Source organism: Tachyglossus aculeatus, chromosome 26 (genome assembly GCF_015852505.1).
Source record: "Tachyglossus aculeatus isolate mTacAcu1 chromosome 26, mTacAcu1.pri, whole genome shotgun sequence".
Lineage (NCBI taxonomy): Eukaryota > Metazoa > Chordata > Mammalia > Monotremata > Tachyglossidae > Tachyglossus > Tachyglossus aculeatus.
In genome coordinates this window covers 9407452-9426843 of record NC_052091.1, presented here as the reverse complement: position 1 = coordinate 9426843, position 19392 = coordinate 9407452, and the positions used below count along the sequence as shown (strand labels likewise).

The 19392-nt window shown below is 44.6% G+C and overlaps 1 protein-coding gene and 1 non-coding gene across 3 annotated transcripts in view; one reads left to right on the top strand and one right to left on the bottom strand.

Annotated features, from left to right (window-relative positions):
- MAP2K5 (mitogen-activated protein kinase kinase 5) overlaps positions 1-19392 on the bottom strand; it is a 241509-nt gene that overhangs the window by 129581 nt on the left and 92536 nt on the right. For both annotated transcript variants that reach the window (XM_038767364.1, XM_038767365.1), the window contains exon 13: positions 12066-12114. In XM_038767364.1, the coding sequence (XP_038623292.1) occupies positions 12066-12114 (49 nt within the window). The remainder of the gene's footprint in view (positions 1-12065; positions 12115-19392) is intronic.
- LOC119946260 lies at positions 10651-10788 on the top strand. Its single transcript, XR_005456366.1, has one exon. It is a non-coding gene; the product is annotated as a small nucleolar RNA SNORA7 (small nucleolar RNA).

Genomic DNA, 19392 nt, shown 5'->3' with positions numbered 1-19392 from the left:
TCCTTCAAATTGACCATTCTCATTTGGGAATATACGAATCTATTATTTACCTGTCTATCTGTTTTAAATAGATAGATAGATAGATAACACTGTGGGATAGGAATGCGTCTGCTAACTCTAGAACAGTGCTTTGCACATAGTAAGTGCTTAATAAATGCCATCATTATTATTATTCATTCAATTGTATTTATTGAGTGCTTACTGTGTGCAGAGCACTGCACTAAGCGCTTGGGAAGCACAAGTTGGCAACATATAGAGATGGTCTCTACCCAACAATGGGCTCACAGTCTAGAAGGGGGAGACAGACAACAAAACAAAACATGTGGACAGGTGTCAAGTCATCAGAATAAATAGAAGTAAAGCTAGATGCACATCATCAACAAAATAAAAAGAATAGTAAATATGTACAAGTAAAATAAATAGAGCAATAAATCTGTACAAACATATATAAAGGTGCTGTGGGGAGGGGAAGGAGGTAGGGCCGGGGGGATGGGGAGGAGGAGAGGATAAAGGGGGCTGAGTCTGGGAAGGCCTCCTGGAAGAGGTGAGCTCTCAGTAGGGCTGTGAAGGGAGGAAGAGAGCTAGCTTGGCAGATGTGCAGAGGGAGGGCATTCCAGGCCAGGGGGAGGACGTGGGCCGGAGGTCGACGGTGGGACGGGCGAGAACGAGGCACAGTGAGGAGGTTAGCGGCAGAGAAGCGGAGGGTGCGGGCTGGGCTGCAGAAGGAGAGAAGGGAGGTGAGGTAGGAGGGGGTGAGGTGATGGAGAGCCTTGAAGCCGAGAGTGAGGAGTTTTTGCTTGATGCGTAGGTTGACTGGTAGCCACTAAAGATTTTTGAGGAGGGGAGGCACATGCCCAGAGTGTTTCTGCACAAAGATGATCTGGGCAGCAGCGTGGTATTATTACTATACAATATTATTATTGCACTTAGCATTTAGTACAGTGTTCTGCACATAATAAGCACTCAGTAAATACAATTGATTTATTTTTAATGGCATTGTCAGTCAGTCAATCACATTTACTGAGCCCTTACTGTGTGTGCAGAGCACTGTGTTAAACGTTTACTATGCTCCAGACACTGTCCTAAGTGCTGGGGTAGATACAAGATAATCGGGTTGGGCACAGTCCATGACTCACATGGGGCGCCCAGTCTTAATCCTCATTTTAAAGATGATGCAATTGAGGCCGAGAAGTGAAATGACTTTCCCAAGGTCACACAGCAGATAAGTGGCAGTGCCGGCATTAGAACCCAGGTGTTCGAAATTGACTACTTTGGCCTTTTCTATTTTCAATCCTCTCAGGCAGCCTCAATATAGTTTTTTAACTCACAAATTCAGATGTTAAAACTTTGATGCTAAGCCGCTTCCTGAGCTTGGGGCTGACAATGACACTAATGAATTCATACTTAAAATCCATACTGAAAAGCCCAAAGTTGGGACTTCTCCCTTATGAGTGAGCAAGGTGAGAAAAGCTTTGTTCTCCTCTCTCATTGACCAACTCCTTTCTAATTGTTTTCTTTCCTCCTCTGCCCTTCACCAGCACAAAATCTGCCCCCATTTCTGGGATGGTGGCTTATTTGGTGGAGCAGGAAAAAAAAAGGGGTGACTAAAGGGCCCATTTCTTGTGCTGAAATCAACGGGAGTTCAGATGCTCAAATCAAGCTGGGAGAGACAAGAGGTTGAGGTGAAAAATGCCTTTTCTCCTCCCAGATCTCTTTATTTTGCTGTTCAACTCCTCGCTGCATTTGCACAATCGGCTTCCCTCTTTGATGCAGAAAGGATTTCAAGAACCCCTTATGACTTGACTCTCTGGCTCAAATGCCACCAGACTGAAAATCATTTAGAGAAATAAAAAATGGGCCAATGTGCTTTTCATAATATGCTGTAATAATGAACTTACACAGCAAAAGTGTATGCTACATCTACATTACATATTTTAATTGCCTGAGCTGATCTTAAAAGCTCTTATCTTTAATTGCCTGATTGAACTTTACCTCAAAAGCTACATCAATTTAGGGAAAAAAAAAAACCTCAAGGTATAATAAAAAAGGGATTTTGGGTAAATAAAATGGGTTCTTTAATCTTTTTGAGGAACCTAACTCATATATTTTTTTAGTTTCATTTGCTATATTAAGATCACAACACGGTAGTACTAACCACACAATTTGAAGCCATTTATCATGAAAATTCTTCACTAAGATCTTCTAGGATGCCTGGATTATTTCATCGAATGATAAATATAACTTTTTTAATCCCACAAGTTAAGAGAATGGATGGCGTAGGCAAGAAACTTGGCACAAAAATGTCTGAATACATTTAATGGGGTATATTATCCCGGCATAATTATTTCTATAGATGGGCCTTCGACTCTTCTGAAAAATAACTATGCATATGTTTTGAAACCCGTTAGTATTTATCTAGACAGATCCGTGTATCCACGCTGGTGCTTATTTAAAAGTGAAATCCCTTGAGGGAAGCATTGCTGGACCATGGGATGTTAACTAGCCCCCCCACATGGTGTTTGATAGCTCGCTTTTCCCTTTGTGCCCACGTAGAAACCTATCCCATGTCAGCCTGGCACGGGGATGGAGCTTGGCTCCGGACAGTGGGCCCCGGGCCCCAGCCGGGACTCCCTCTGCCCCTGGCGGCTGGGATGCCACCGGCCCATTGTACCCGGATGCCAACTCGGACACCTCTTCGCCGGGTCCGGCCTCAACAATGACCATGCATGTGGGGTGATTTGGGATGCAGGTCTCTTCAGCCTGAACTGATGTCTGAAGGGCGATCAATAGATGGCATTAGACGCAGTGTGGCCTCGTGGATAGAGTTTGGGCCTGAGAGTCACAAGGTCATGGGTTCTAATCCTGGCTCCACCACTTGTCTGCTGGGTGACCTTGGGCAACTCATTTCACTGGGCCTCAGTTCCCTCACCTGGAAAATGGGGATTAAGACTATGAGCCCTATGTGGGACAGGGACTGTGTCCAACCCGACTATCTTGTATCTGCCCTGGGGCTAAGAACAATCCCTGGCACATAGTAAGGGCTTAACACATACCATTATTATTATTCATTCAATCACAGTGACTTCACCTCAGTTACCTCATCTGCAAAATGGGGATTAAGACTGTGAGCCCCAAGTGGGACAACCTGATTACCTTGTATCTGACCTTGGCTTCACGTTATCTGACCTTGGCTTCACTGACTCCGTCCTCTCCTGGTTCTCCTCTTATCTCTCCGGTCGTTCTTTCTCAGTCTCTTTTGCAGGCTCCTCCTCCCCCTCCCATCCTCTTACTGTGGGGGTTCCCCAAGGTTCAGTGCTTGGTCCCCTTCTGTTCTCAATCTACACTCACTCCCTTGGTGACCTCATTCGCTCCCACGGCTTCAACTATCATCTCTACGCTGATGACACCCAGATCTACATCTCTGCCCCTGCTCTCTCCCCCTCCCTCCAGGCTCGCATCTCCTCCTGCCTTCAGGACATCTCCATCTGGATGTCCGCCCGCCACCTAAAGCTCAACATGTCGAAGACTGAGCTCCTTGTCTTCCCTCCCAAACCTTGTCCTCTCCCTAACTTTCCCATCTCTGTTGACGGCACTACCATCCTTCCCGTCTCACAAGCCCGCAACCTCGGTGTCATCCTCGACTCCGCTCTCTCATTCACCCCTCACATCCAAGCCGTCACCAAAACCTGCCGGTCTCAGCTCCGCAACATTGCCAAGATCCGCCCTTTCCTCTCCATCCAAACTGCTACCCTGCTCATTCAAGCTCTCATCCTATCCCGTCTGGACTACTGCACTAGCCTTCTCTCTGATCTCCCATCCTCGTGTCTCTCTCCACTTCAATCCATACTTCATGCTGCTGCCCGGATTATCTTTGTCCAGAAACGCTCTGGACATATTACTCCCCTCCTCAAAAACCTCCAATGGCTACCGATCAATCTGCGCATCAAGCAGAAACTCCTCACCCTGGGCTTCAAGGCTCTCCATCACCTCGCCCCCGCCGACCTCACCTCCCTTCTCTCCTTCTACTGCCCAGCCCGCACCCTCCGCTCCTCCACCACTAATCTCCTCACTGTACCTCGCTCTCGCCTGTCCCGCCATCGACCCCCGGCCCACGTCATCCCCCGGGCCTGGAATGCCCTCCCTCTGCCCATCCGCCAAGCTAGCTCTCTTCCTCCCTTCAAGGCCCTGCTGAGAGCTCACCTCCTCCAGGAGGCCTTCCCAGACTGAGCCCCTTCTTTCCTCTCCCCTCGTCCCCCTCTCCATCCCCCCGTCTTACCTCCTTCCCTTCCCCACAGCACCTGTATATATGTATATATGGTTGTACATATTTATTACTCTATTTATTTATTTATTTATTTATTTTACTTGTACATTTCTATCCTACTTATTTTATTTTGTTGGTATGTTTGGTTCTGTTCTCTGTCTCCCCCTTTTAGACTGTGAGCCCACTGTTGGGTAGGGACTGTCTCTATGTGATGCCAATTTGTACTTCCCAAGCGCTTAGTACAGTGCTCTGCACATAGTAAGCGCTCAATAAATACGATTGATTGATTGATTGATTGATTGTATCCACCCCAGGGCTTAGAACAGTGTTTGGCACATAGTAAGTGCTTAACAAATACCATAAGTATTATTATTTATTGAGTGCTTACTGTGTAAAAAAGCATTGTACTAAGCACCTGGGAAAGTACAATATAACAACAGACACATTCCTGCCCACAATGAGCTCACAGTCTAGAGGGGGAGATAATAATAAGTTATTATTATTATTACTTATTGAGCATTTACTCTGCACTAAGTGCTTGGGAGAGTATGATGGAAGAGACATGGTCTCTGCCCATGATGTAGTAGATCCCCAAGGAAAAAGGAGTAGAGCTCCACCTTTATCAACCCTGACTTAGACGGGGCCTGAAAACCAGGTCTGTGAGGGCTCTACTGGCCCCCACTGAAGGGAACACGAAGCTCACTTGCCCCACATGGGACAGCGACTATGTCCAACCCAGTGTCCACCACAGTGCTTAGTACAGTGCTTAGCACATAGTAAGCACTTAACAAACACCACAATTACTACTACTATTATTAGCAATGGTATTTATCAAGTTCCCACTGGGTGCGAAATGCTGTATATATTTATTTATATTAATAAATATTTATAATAAATATAAATATTTACAGTCCCTCTGGACTGTAAGTTCGCTATGGGCAGGGAATGTGTCTGTTTATTGTTCTGTTGTACTCTCCCAAGTGCTTAGTACAATGCTTTGCAAACAGTAAGTGCTTAATAAATACGACTGAATGAATGTTGTACTTGTGGACATCCCCTGTCCCCCAGGAGCAACTGGATTTCTCTTTGACCGGGTCATGCCTTAAGGAAATCGGGTCGACCAAGAATTTCCCATTTTAAATAGCCAATGCGGGTTTAACCTGTGCTTGGGGGAAAGCTGAATTTAAGTAGGGAGGGAAGTTTGGGAGGAGAACTTGTGATTTCTGAATAGTGCCAAAAGATTTCCACTCTGGGATGATTCAGGCACATCTGGGGTAACATCTGGACCCCACCACCTGAGGGGGGTCGGGACTCTGATACCGAAGCATTCTGCCTCTCAACAGATCACGATCTGGGGGTGAAAATCCTTTTAGCCAAATTCCCAAGGCAAAATTTCCACTAATCAACCCGGATTTTTTTCCTTATTCAGATGCAAATGCAACGCAATCCTTCGGAAGCTCATTTCAAGTGAAATACCCAGATCTTCAGAACATTCCTAACAGACAAAACAAATGACTCCGACCGCTGAAAAATAACAATAAACTCAGTTTATTGTTGTACCGTACTCTCCCAAGCTCTTAGTAGGGTGCTCTGCATACACTAAGTGCTCAATAAATGACTTGAATGAATGAATGAACACAGGGAATTTGTGAGGTCCACCTAGAAGTAGCAAGATTACCCTCAGACATGCACACCTCCAAGTCTCCATCTACATTTTGGCTAAAATGCTGTCAGGGAATTAAGGGAGGGTTCTTCTGTTATTGTGAGTCTCTTCTGAATGCCCTGCAATCCCATTTCAGGAGGAAAGCTTGTAAATTATGGGAGAACTGGGCATACTGGCAGCCTTACATGCAGGCAACTGGAAAAGTCTATTCATCTGCACAGCCCACAATTTTGAAGCAAAAGAAGAATCAAACGATGGCAGATGAATAAAATGGTTTTCCTTAACTGTCAAAATACACTTTTCAGAAGAGACGCTTGCTATCCAATATGCTTTGATGATGGGTACATATTTTAAGGACAATAATGATGATGATAATAATAACTGGTATCTGTTAAAGCACTTGCTGTGTGCTGAGCATTGGACTGAGTGCTGAAAACATCTAAGATAATTAAGTTGAACACATTCCTGTCCCATTTAGGGCTCTTAGTCAAAGTAGAAGGGAAATGGGGTATTGAATCGCTTTTTAACAGATGAGGAAACTGAGGCAAAGAGAAGTTGAGTGACTTGCCCAAGGTCACACAGCAGGCGAAGTGGTAGATCCAGAATTGGAACCCAGGTCCCCTGACTACTATGCCCGGGCCCTTGCCTTCTAGACTGTGAGCTCGTTGTGGGCGGGGTATGTGTCTACCAACTCTGTTGGACTGTATTCTCCCATGCGCTTAGTACAGTGCTCCGCATACAGTAAGTGCTTAATAAACACCACTGATGGATTGATTTCCACTAGGCCACAGTGTTTCTCTTTGGAGCTGATTCCAAGGTAAAATGATGTTGTCTGTTCAAAGCAACATCTTTGACACTCATTATGACAATGACTCTGCAACTTCCCTAGTATGGTGGTTTGGTAAATACTCCCCTAACAATAACTGCAGTTTTGAACTATTTTTTTATTTTTATTAATCTAATATATAATTTATATAATAATTATATAATTATTAATTATAGTAATGATACCTGCTAGCTCTAGACTGTAAGCTCGTTTTCTCTAGACTGTAAACTCATCATGGGCAGGGAACATGGCTCCTACAATACAATTCTTCTATATTGTACTCTCCAGTGTTTAGTATAATGCTCTGCACATAGTAAGCACTCAATAAATGTTATGTGCTTATTATGTGCCAAGCACTGTACTGTGCGCTGGAGCAATACAAGAGAATCCGGTCCCACATGGAGCTCACGGTCAAAGTAGGAGGGAGAACAGGTATTGAATTCCCAATTTGCAGATGAGGGAACTGAGGCACACAGAAGTAAAGTGACTTGCCCGAGGGCTCACAGCAGACATCAATCCTATGATCAGGGTTTGCATTAAAACTCACACAACTTCACCATCTGGCTCTGCTGGGTATATTATCATGTAAATGGACTATTATTTCATGCACATAGCTATAATTTATTTATTTTAATGTCTGTCTTCCCCTTCTAGACTGTAAGCTCGTTGTGAACAGGGAATGTGCCCGTCTATTGTTATAATGTACTCTCAAACGCTTAGTACAGTGCTCGGCACACAATAAGTGCTCAGTATGTATGACTGACTGGATGAATGAACTAAAACTGAGCCCAGAATCTTTCGGGAACAGAACCTTTACAGCACAAGGGTTCTGGAAAAAGTTTCCACAAAATCATAGCCACAGGAAATAACCACTTATTTTAACTCAGGGGACAGTGAGTCTTCTGGATGATAAAAATGTTTATCACCATATATTTTGGTATCGCTTTACCTAAAAAAAGATCTCCCAAGTAGTAAATTTTATCCAGGCCAAATCTTGGGAGTATATGTTTCTATTTCTCTCCCCTCTCCACAGAGCCAGTTTTAGATATCTGGATGCTCTAAGGCAGGGAAAAAAAATCCTCTGCTCCATCCTGTTCTGTATGATGTCTGGGTAGATCCCAGGCTCTTGCTCCTGAGCCCCTGATAATAATAATAATTATGGTACTTAATCAGCACTTACTATGTGCCAAGCACTGTTCTAGGCACTGGAGTAGATGCAAGTTAATCAGGTTAGACACAAGCCCTGTCCCACACAGGGCTCACACTCTTAATCCCCATTTTCCAGATGAGGGAACTGAGGCCCTGAGAAGTGAAGTGACTTGCCCAAGGTCACCCAGCAGACATGTGGCTGAGCCAGGACTAGAACTCAGGTCCTTCTGACTCCTACACTCGTGCTCTAACCACTTAGCCTCACTGCTTCTCTGAGACCGTGTGTGACCTCCATCAGATTGCTGGTAATATACAGGCACCAATTTCAAGTCAAGTATGGCAGGCAGTCTCCCCCTGTAGAATATAAGTTCCTTGTGGGCAGGGAATGTGCCTGTTTTCTGTTCTACTGTAACAATAATAATGATGATGGTATTTGTTAAGCACTTACTATGTGCCAGGCACCGTACTAAGCCCTGGGGAGGATACAAAAAAATCAGGTTGGACACTGTCCCATGTAGGGCTCACAGTCTCAATCCCTATTGTAGAGATTATTATTATTATTATTATTATTATTATTATTATTATTATTATGGCATTTGTTAAGCACTTACAATGTGCCGAACGCTGGGGTAGATATAAGGTAGTCAGGTTGTCCCACATGGGGCTCAGAGATGAAGGAACTGAGGCCCAGAGAGCGCTTCATACAGTGCTTTGCATGCAGTAAGCGCTCAATAAATTCGACCCATTGACTGATGTGGGAAATGGGGTGTTTTCCTATTTTTAACCACAGCCAACCTACTATGGCTTCAGCCTGCCCTGTCACACTGCCTTTCGCCTCTGACAGCGGCCCTGAGATGGCTGCCTCACTTGCCCACCTTAAGCTAAACCCACCCCTCCAGGACGGACAGACAGGAGAAGCCTTTTCCTGACTTCTCTCAACTCGGCTAACATTCCTCAGCCCTCTCTGACTATGGACAATGACTCTCCCCCGCTTCAGAGCCTTACTGAAGGTCCATCTCCTCCAAGAGGCCTTCCCAGACTAAGCCCCACGTTTCCTCAGCTCCAGCTCCCTTCTGCGTCACCCTGAATTGCTCTCTTTGCTCTTCCCGCCTCCCAGCCCCCAGGCACTCATTTTATTTAACAGCACTGATTTCTTTTTCCCCACTTCTTGACTATAAGCTCGTTGTGGGCAGGAACCATCACTGTTTTTTATGTTGTACTTTCCCAAGCGCTTAGTACAGTGCTCTGCACATAGTAAGCATTCAATAAATACTACTGATTGAAAGAATAGACTGTGAGCTCCTCATCTAGTCTGCGAGCTCTCTGGGGGCAAGGCACATGTCTACGGACTCTACTGTATTTTTTCTCTCTGGTGTGCTTAGCACACAGAGAACTATCAATAAATACCACTGAGTGCTTGGACCATCTGACGAAAAAGACCCAGCTTTCTGTGAATAACCACGGAAGGAAGGATGTAGACACCTGTACCGCAATTCCTCTTCGACAGAAAAATCTCTGAATTCTCAAGAATTGTACTTCCCAAGCGCTTAGTACAGTGCTCTACATTCATTCATTCAATCGTAATTATTGAGTGCTTACTATGTGCAGAGCACTAAGCACTTGGAAAGTACAATTCAGCAACAGATACAATAATAATAAAAATAATAATAATGTTGGTATTTGTTAAGTGCTTACTACGTGCCAAGCACTGTTCTAAGCACTGGGATAGATACAAGGTAATCAGGTTGTACCATGAGAGGCTCACAGTCTTCACACCCATTTTATAGATGAGGTAAATGAGGCACAGAGAAGTTAAGTGACTTGCCCAAGGTCACACAGCTGACAAGTGGCAGAGCCGGGATTAGATCTCACAACTTCTGATTCCCAAACCTGTGCTCTTTCCACTAAGCCACGCTGCTTCAATCCCTGCCCACAATGGGCTCACAGTCTAGAAGGGGGGAGACAGACATTAAAACAAGTAAACGGGCATCAATAGCAATACATAGAATTTTAGCTGTATACACATCATTAATAAAAATAAACCGAATTATAAATGTGTACATATATACAGAAGTACTGTGGGGTGGGGATGGAGAAGAGCAGAGGGAGCGAGTAGGGACGATGTGGGGGGCTCACAGTATAAGTAGGAGGACGAGCAGGTAGTGAATCCCCATATTTACAGCTGAGGAAAAAGAGGTCCAGAGAAGTGAAGTGATTTGCCCAAGGTCTCCGAGCAAGCAAGCGAACCAGGATTAGAACCACAAACCCCCCGACTCTCAAATCCATGCTTTTTCCACTAGGCCACAAAGTCCTTTGAAAGACGGAAGGAGGATGCAGTATATAGGAAGAAACTATACACAGGACTGTCAAGTCTCTGGAGACAGATGTGATGCAACAACTGAAAATATACATTTTTCCCTGCCTACGATTCATAACTTTTTTGAACAGCCATTTCTTTAATCACACTTCATGCATATGACTGCATTCCCCAACTGTGCATAAGACTAGAATGAGCAGATGTGCTAAATTAAACAGGTCTGTTAGTAACATGAGGCATGGAGGATGCTTTGTTCTAGTCCGTTTCTTACTTTAAAATCTGCTCCATGTTGATGTTTAGGAAACATTGAAATAGCAAGGGGAAGCCCATTTAGCACTCCACTGTAGCACACCTATTCTATTCCATTAAATCTGTAAGCTCGTTGTGGGCAGGGAATGCATCTGTTTATTGTTGTATTGTACTCTCCTGAGCTCCTCTCAGGGTCGCACCTGGAGGGTTTCCAGTATTCTACGAGTCTCGGTTACAGGATGGAGAGTCAAGCAGAGGCATACCGATTCCATTCCTAGTTTGGCCAGTGGCAAGCGAGTGGAAGGCGATCTGCTACAAATCAAAGCTCACCTGTGCTGGGCAGCAGTGGCATGAGAGAGAGTCAAGGGTGGAGACTCAAGTTTACTATGAAGATGAAGGCAATGGTAAACCATTTCCGTATCTTTACCAAGAACGACAGCAGATGGAGGTGGGTCGTTCTGGGAGAGATGTGTCCATGGAGTCGCTACGGGTCGGAAACGACTCATCAGCATAAGACAAGATTCTCCCAAGCACTTAGTACAGGGCTCTGCACACAGTAAGCGTTCAATAAATACGACTGAATGACTAAATCGGCAGGACTCCCTTGACATCCTATTACAGGAAACCACTACTAAAACATGCAAAAATGGAGGGTTATTCTGATGGAGGGTTATGTCTTCATTCCGATAATAATAACACTAACTGTGCTATTTCTTAAGCACTTCCTATACACCAGGCACTGTACTAAGCTCTGGGGCAGATACGGGATCATCAGATTGTCCATGCTGCTTCTCTTCTGTCAGTCTCGCCTTCTAGATTGTAAACTTCTTGTGGGCAGGGAATGTATCTACCAACTCTGTACCATGCTTAGCACTTTGCTCTGTACTGTACTTAGTACCGTGCTCTGCCCAAAGTCAGTGGTTGATAAATAGCGTTGATTGATTATTATCATCTGTAGATAATGCAGCATGGCCTAGTGGATAGAGCCCAGGCCTGGGAGTCAGAAGGTCATGGGTTTTAATCCCAGCTCTGCCACTTGTCTGCTGCATGACTTTGGATCAGTCACTTCACTTCTCTGGGCCTCAGTTTCCTCATCTGTAAAATGGGGATTGAGCCTGTTAGCCCTAAGTGGGACAGGGACTGTGGCCAACTCGATTTGCTTGAATCCACTCCAATGCTTAGTATAGTGCCTGGTACATAGTAAGCGCTTAACAAATACCATCATCATCATTATTATTATTATGATCATCACCTGTACATGAAACTACTGCACTTTTTCTGACCCCTTGCTATTTGGGAAAATTTCCATACAGGAAAGAAAAATGATTAGGCTGAAAATGAAGGTTTTGAGTCGAGTGGGAATTCCTCAATGAAACCGGTATACGAACAGTTACAAAGATCAGGCAATATCTCTGGGCACTTTTACATGAAGAACTACTTCTTAAACATGATTTAGACAAACAGTTCCACTGTGTTTACATTTTCTGAAAAGCCACTGCCACTTTGGTTAGCAACACTTACGTACAAGAACTTAGAATCATTTCTCGAATTCAAGATAAATGGAAAAAATAAATGCACAAACAAGTCTGTCACTTACCTCTGTGCAAAATCTTTAAGCTCCATAAATAGGTCAGGCCTTTAACTACCTGGATTTAGGAAAGACAAAAGGGGTGTTTTAGCAGATGCGTCAAAGAGGAAGAACGAGATGAAGGACCACATTTGACTGGACTTCATTATGGGGGTAAGAACAAGATGAATCAGGAGTGCCTAAAGTCATATGGGGATAGCCAAGAAGGGGGTCACGAGAAACAATGGTGATGATGTGGATGCGCCCACTGTGGACCAATAAACAGATGAGCCTCCGTCTTGAGACTTTGGGGCCGAGAACCTGAGTTTGGGAATGGCTCAGAAAGTTCGTGGTTTGCTCAATGCCTTTTTTTTTCTTTTTATGATACCTGTCAGTAGAGTACCAGGCACTGTACTAGGCACTGGAGTAGATGCAAGCTAATCAGGTTGGACACCATCCACATACCGCAAGGAGTAACAGACTTAGCCCCCATTTTACAGATTAACGTCTCTGGGGCACAGAGAAGTGAACTGACTTGCCCGAGGTCACACAGCAGATAAGTGGTGGAGCTGGGATTAGAACTCAGGTCCTTCTGACTCCCAGACCCAGGCTCTAGCCACTGGGCCACTTGCACTCTCTCACCTGTCAGTTCCATTCTCGTTGGGGCACAATACATCTCTCCTTTTGTTAGGTGGAAAATGAGAGTCTCAATATTAGATATTCCAGTTGAGAAACAGGCCGGATTCTGCATCGTTTCCATTAAGGTGCTTGTTGGTGCCTACGGAGCCCTAGCCTCTGGAAGCCTGAGGGGGCCTTCAAGAAGCAGTATGGCGCACTGGATAGAGCCCAGCCTGGGAGTCACAAGGTTCTAATCCCAGCTCCGCCACTTGTCTCTGTGACCTTGGGCAAGTCACTTTACTTCTCTGGGCCTCGCTACCTCATCTGTGAAATGGGGATTAAGACTGTAAGCCCCATGTGCGACAGGGACTTTGTCCAATCCGGTTTGCTTGTATTCACCCCAGCGCTTAGTACAGTGCTTGGCACATAGTAAGCACTTAATAGATACCAAAATTCCCATTATTAAACCGTACCATTGGGACCTGCAGAGTGGAAAACAGCTTATTCCTGTCTGCCTCCTTCCTCTTTCCCCTGACTCTATGCCTGTCTCTATCAGAAAATCCCTCTGTGGGAGGCAAAGGCATGCTTTATGGTTGGTTGTGCACCTTCTCAATTAGCCCTTCAGGCAGAGAAAATCAATCAATCGTATTGAGCACTTACTATGTGCAGTGCACTATACTAAGCGCTTGGGGAGGCACAGTATAACAGAGTTGGCAGACACATTCCCTGCCCACGATGAGCTTACAGTCTAGAGGGTGAGATGGACATGATATAATAATAATTATAATATGATAATAATACAATATATAAAGGCTTTGTACCTAGTGCTGTGGGTGACAGGTTGTTGGAAGGACAGTGGAGCAGCAGTAAACTCGTCAATGACAGAATCTTGGGGAGCAGAAACCCACTACTCCCATCCCCCACCACATCCCTCTAAGGCACTCTGCATCAACTCTGGCAGACTTACCCGGGGCAGGTCCAAATGTCTTCATTCCGATAGTAATAACATTGTGCTATTTCTTAAGCGCTTCCTATACGCCAGGCACCATACTAAGTGCTGGGGCAGACATGGGATCATTGGGTTGGATCCAGTCCTCAACCCAAACAGGGTCTTCATCCCCATTTTATAGATGAGGGAACTGAGGTCCAGAGAAGTGAAGTGATTTGCCCATGGTTACACGGCAGATATGCGGCACAGCTAGGATTAGAACCCAGGTCCTTCTGACTCCTAGGCCTGCTGATCCCTTTCACCTTCCCTGCTTTCCTTATGTGGACACATGACAGTTCATTGGTTTCACCCTTAAGACGGAACAGAACGTGGGTTCAACAAAAGAATTTCAATGGAAGAGTCCAAGGGAGTGGGTGCAGATGGAGAATAGAAGGGGACCCAGAACTGAACCTTGAGGGACTCCAACAGTTAAGGGGTGGGAGACAGAGGAGGAGCCCATGAAAGAGACTGAGAATGAGCGGCCAGAGAGATAGGAGGAGAACCAAGAGAGGAAAGTTTCAGTGAAGCTACGGTTGGATAACGTTTCCAGGAGAAGGGGGTGGTTGACAGTGTCAAAGGCAGCTGAGAGGTAGAGGAGGATCAGGATGGAGTAAAGGCCATTGGATTTGGCGAGAAAGAGATTGTCGGTGACCTTTAAGAGGGCAGTTTCTGTGGAGCGAAGGGGATGGAAGCCAGATTGGAGGGGAGAGAATTGGAGGAAAGGAAGTGGAGACAGCAGGGGTAGACAACTTACTCAAGGAGCTTTGAGAGGAACGGTAGGTAGGAGGGAGATGGGGCGATACCGGAAGGAGCCATAGGGTCAAGGGAAGGTTTCTTTAGGATAGGGGAGACGTGGGCATATTGGAAAGCAGTGGGGAAGAAGCCAATGGAGAGTGAACAGTTGAAGGTGGCCGTTAGGGAGGGGGTGAGAGTTTTGGTAAGGTGCGAAGGAATGGGGTCAGATGTGCAGGTGGAATGGGTGGCTTTTGAGTGCGCTCACTATCGGAGGCAGGAGATACTGTTAAAGAGACGGCTGGAAGGAGGAGAAACCGAGGTGGGGCAGGGATGATTTTAGGGAGCTCACGCCTGATAGTGTCAATTTTCTTAATAAAGTAGGAGGCCAGGTCATTAGGGGCAAGAGATGGGGGAGGCAGGAGGACAGGGGGCCTGAGGAAGGAGTTTACTTGTGTATATATCTCCACAGGACTTAAATACATATCCCTAATTTATTTATTCACATTAACCTTTGTCTCTCCTTCTAGACTGTAAGACTTCTTGTGGATACGGAACGTATCTACCGACTCGGTTTCACTGTACTCTACGAAGTGCTTAGTACAGTGCTCTGCACATGGTAAATATGAGTAATTGACTATGAAAGGTAAAACGAAAGATAATTACATTTCCATTCAGAAGCACGGATGCCTTAAATGCAGAGTTGCCTTTAGAGTCAAAAAGAACAAGGGAGAGAAAATAGTGATTTTATCAAGCATCTTCTCAAGTCACACGGAAGTTAAAAAGCACGCTATACTATTTTTTTAGCATCATTAAAAGCCCTGACATTTTCCTATTATGAGAAATATAATTCTAAAAAGGAACGGGCAATTTGCTCACAGAAAACCAAGTAGATATTATTGGAATTCAGCAGACTAGGTTTTGCAACAATGACTTGACAAAGCCTTGACACTAAAAGTACTTATAGTTGCTGTCAATCACTCACTATTTGACAGTTCAAGTGCACATCATTTCAGGGACAACTTCAATCAACATTAGCACTCAAAAACATAGTGCATGATGTCATTACTTCTGAAAGAGAAGAAATGGCAGGCAAAGCTAGAAATGGCATCAGAAACAGAATCCGTTCATATAGGAAGGCAAAACATCTTGCAAGCTCATTTCTCTACCTCGGAGATTTCTTTCTTTCTATGGAAAAGCCTGAGTCGCCCATCCCAAGTAATAAAAAATACGGCCAGAAAGGTCTGTGATCCACTGCTCCTTCCATTTTTTTGGTCTCCCTGACTGAGTTGTATACTAGTTGACAGGAACCAGGAGAGAGAGAAAAAATAATCTTGGGGTTTTTGTTGGAACAGGTTTGGGTTGGCAAATTTCCAGGTACGGTTCTCAAATGTCAACGCCACATCGAGGCTATAAGAACACTGGCTCAGTGGCCCATTTATCAGACTGCTGCTTGATTCTCACCACTCTCTGCTTCCGATCATATTTATGATGATTCTCTGGTCCCTAACCTGCTGAAGTGCATCACTTTGCCCATCAGATATTCACCAGCCAAACCTTAAAAACAAATAAATGTTCAGAATCTATTTTGGTTTTCCAGGGGGAAGGAACTTTTTGAGATCTTGCGGGCCAGAGGTGGGATGAAAATTGGGAAACACAACCAAACGGTCAATCATTCAATGGCATTTACTGAGTGCTTACTGTGTGCAGAGAACTCCGTACTAACCACTTGGGAAAGCACAATAGAATAAATACAATCCCTACTCTTGATGATTTTACACCCATTCATTCATTTATTCATTCAGTTATAATTACTGAGAGCTTTCTGTGTGCAAAGTACTGTACTAAGTGCTTGGGAGAGAACAACATAACACTAAGCAGACATATCCCCTGCCCACAATGAGCACCCATGCGGACTGAATGATCTCTCCCTCTTCTTTCTTCTCTCTCTAGCTATCTCCTGCCTCGAGTCCCTGACAGCCTCCCTCGGACATGGTTGTGGAAAGACCTTTTCTTAGATTGAGAGGATTTAGGCAAAATACTAAAATAAGTGAACACTGGTCTGGGGAACCATTTATTTGAAAATCCTCTTTCTTCATTTAATTTCCCAAGTTTTTAATTTCCCAATGTGCGTGTTTTGTGCTCTGAAGCAGGTCGTGTCTGTTTTTCTGCTGACTCCTGAGAGTCTTTTCAGACTGCACATCCCAGGAGAATAGAAAGGACAAGTGGCCTTATTTGAGCAGTGGACATGAGGTGGCTCAGATTTATTGAGTCAGAGAAGAAGTGGCTTCTCTCTGGAGGGAGTTCTCCGTTCTGCTGAGTTACACAGATGATAATTGAGTAGCACAGGCACATTTTGGTCTAGTTGTTGCCTGTGGTTTCATTTTCATTTATTCATTCTTTCATTTGATCGTATTTATTGAGCAGTTACTGTGTGCAAAGCACTGTACTAAGTGCTTGGGAGAGTACAATATAACAACAGACACATTCCCTGCCCACAACGAGCTCACCTTTACTCCATGTGCTGTTGCACTTTAGAGTCTAGCTAAACAGCAACATAACAATCATTGCTCCAGAGATGAGATAAGGATAGGAAATGTGTTTTAGCAAAACGAGTGGTGGAAATCACCAAATTTATAGGAAGAACTCTGCATGAAAATAAACTGATTAGACACTACTTAAGCAGAAACATCAATGAGAAAGAAAGTTCCAAACACCCTGGGCAGTTCACACTCATAATTAGAGAGAAAAAAAGTAAAGCTGTGAATTGCAATGAACTAAACCTAAAGAACTACCCATGCTGGATTAAAAGATTTAGGTTGTCAGTTTGAAGTATAATGAATGTGAAAATCATCCATTTAATTAAATGGTACTTGGTGGAAATGCTTCGTTATGCTTGAAACTGGCTAGATAGTGAGTGCGGCTTCAATTTAGCAATTGTTTAATGCTACCCAACCCTGTGAAGATCTCTCAGATGCGTGTGTTATTCCGAATTGCATGTGGAGTTCACAGGATCGTTTTCGTTCACTTGTTCTCCAGGGTTAGTTAGCAATGTGGAGGCTTGCTCCCTCGCACAATAACAGAATGACATTCTGGGCTGCAAGACGTGGGCAGGATGAAGCCTGCCTCATTTTGTTGTGGGCAGGGGCTGCGTCTACCAACTCAGTTGTGTTTTCTTCTCCCAAGTGCTTAGTCCAGTGCTCCACACAAAGTTCAGTTCTCAATAAATGCCACTGGTTGAATCCTATGATACAGAACACTGTGGGAAGGCTGGGACCACTGGATTGAGGACCAGGAGTCTGGAAACTGCTCTTTTCAGCAGTAATGTCCCGTGGCTTTTAGTGCTGATTTTTCTGCTGCATCTTTCACACTCACACTTTGTTCTCCCCCAATTCCTTTTTAGACTGTGACCTTCCTTTGAGCCAGGGATTGAATTGCCGTGAACCTTTTCCTAGCATTCAGTACAGTGCTCTACAAAAGTGCTTAACAAATGTAATACATGGTGATAGGTGAATTAATATACTTATGTACATATCTGTTATTTATTTATATTAACATCTGTCTCCCCATTTGGACTGTAAGCTCGTCATGGACAGGGAATATGTTTATTGTTATAGTGTACTCTCTCAAGCACTTTGTGCAGAGCACACAGCAAGTGCTAAGTAAATACAATTAAATGAAATGAAAAATATCCAGGTGTTAGGCTGACTTTGACCACTAAAAATTCATCCTCATTTGCTCAAACTCTGGCCTCTCCTGGCTCGATGATCCTTCTGAAACTCCGAGTGTCTCCACCTCCCCCTCTCGACCCTGATGACCTCACCAACTACTCTGACCCAAACGGAAAACACCAGATGTGAGCTCCCCCAGTTCTTCCCTTCCCCACTCTGGTTCCCTCCTGGCTCCTTACCCATTCTCATCTTTATCTGCCAACCTCAACAGATCACTCTCCTGTTTTCAACCTCTTCCCCTGTGCCCCCCTGAAACCCACCCTCCAGTTATCACCCAATTTCCTCCTCCAATTCTGGCTGAACTCAAGTGGGTTGTATACACCCACTTCTTCAACTTCCTCTCTTCCCACAATCCAGGTCCTGCACCCTACAGTCCACTGAGACTGCTCTTTCCCAGCTTTCCTGAGACGTTCTTCTAATCCACCCTAATCCTCTCCGACCTTTTGGATGCCTTGGACACCGTGGACCACTCTTTTCTCCCAGAAGTTCGTCTCTAGACTGCAGGTATCTGACTGGCAGGACGAGAGAGGGCAAGTGGCACTGCACAAACTACTAGAAGCAGAGTCAATTCTTCCACACGGAGCCTTGGGGTTAAAGTCTCAGGATCGAGGCTCAGCCCATGTTCCTGATGGGGACCCCTTCCCCCAATTCCAGGAAGAGGGACAATACTCCTCATTAACATAGGATGTGTGGGAAGCACTGTATCTTTTGTGCCCTGTGGCAAGATTTCTAGCTTACACCAGAGAAAGAGTGGGTAGAAGGGTAAAACAGTAGGAGGTTAGAGGGGCTAAAAGGGGAAGAAGAGAATGTAAGCTCTAGACTGTAAGCTCTTTGTGGGGAGGGAATGGGTCTGTTTATTGTTACACTGTATTATAATAATAATAATAATTATGATTCTTGTTAAGTGCTTAACAGAGAAATAGCATGGCTTAGTGGAAAGAATACGGGCTTGGGAGCCAGAGGTCGTGGGTTCTAATCCAGACACTTTCACTTATCAGTTGCATAACTTTGGGCAAGTCACTTAACTTCTCTGTGCCTCAGTTACCTCATCTGTAAAATGGGGATTAAGACTGTGAGCCGCAAGTGGGACAATCTGATTTCCTTGTATCTACCCCAGGGTTTAGAACAGTGCTTGGCACATAGTAAGGGCTTAATAAATACCATTACTTGCTTATTTATTTACTATGCCCCAAACACTGTTCTAAGCACTGGGGTAGATATAAATTAATCAGATTGGACACAGTACTTGACCCACATGGGCTCAAAATCTCAATCTCCATTTTACAGA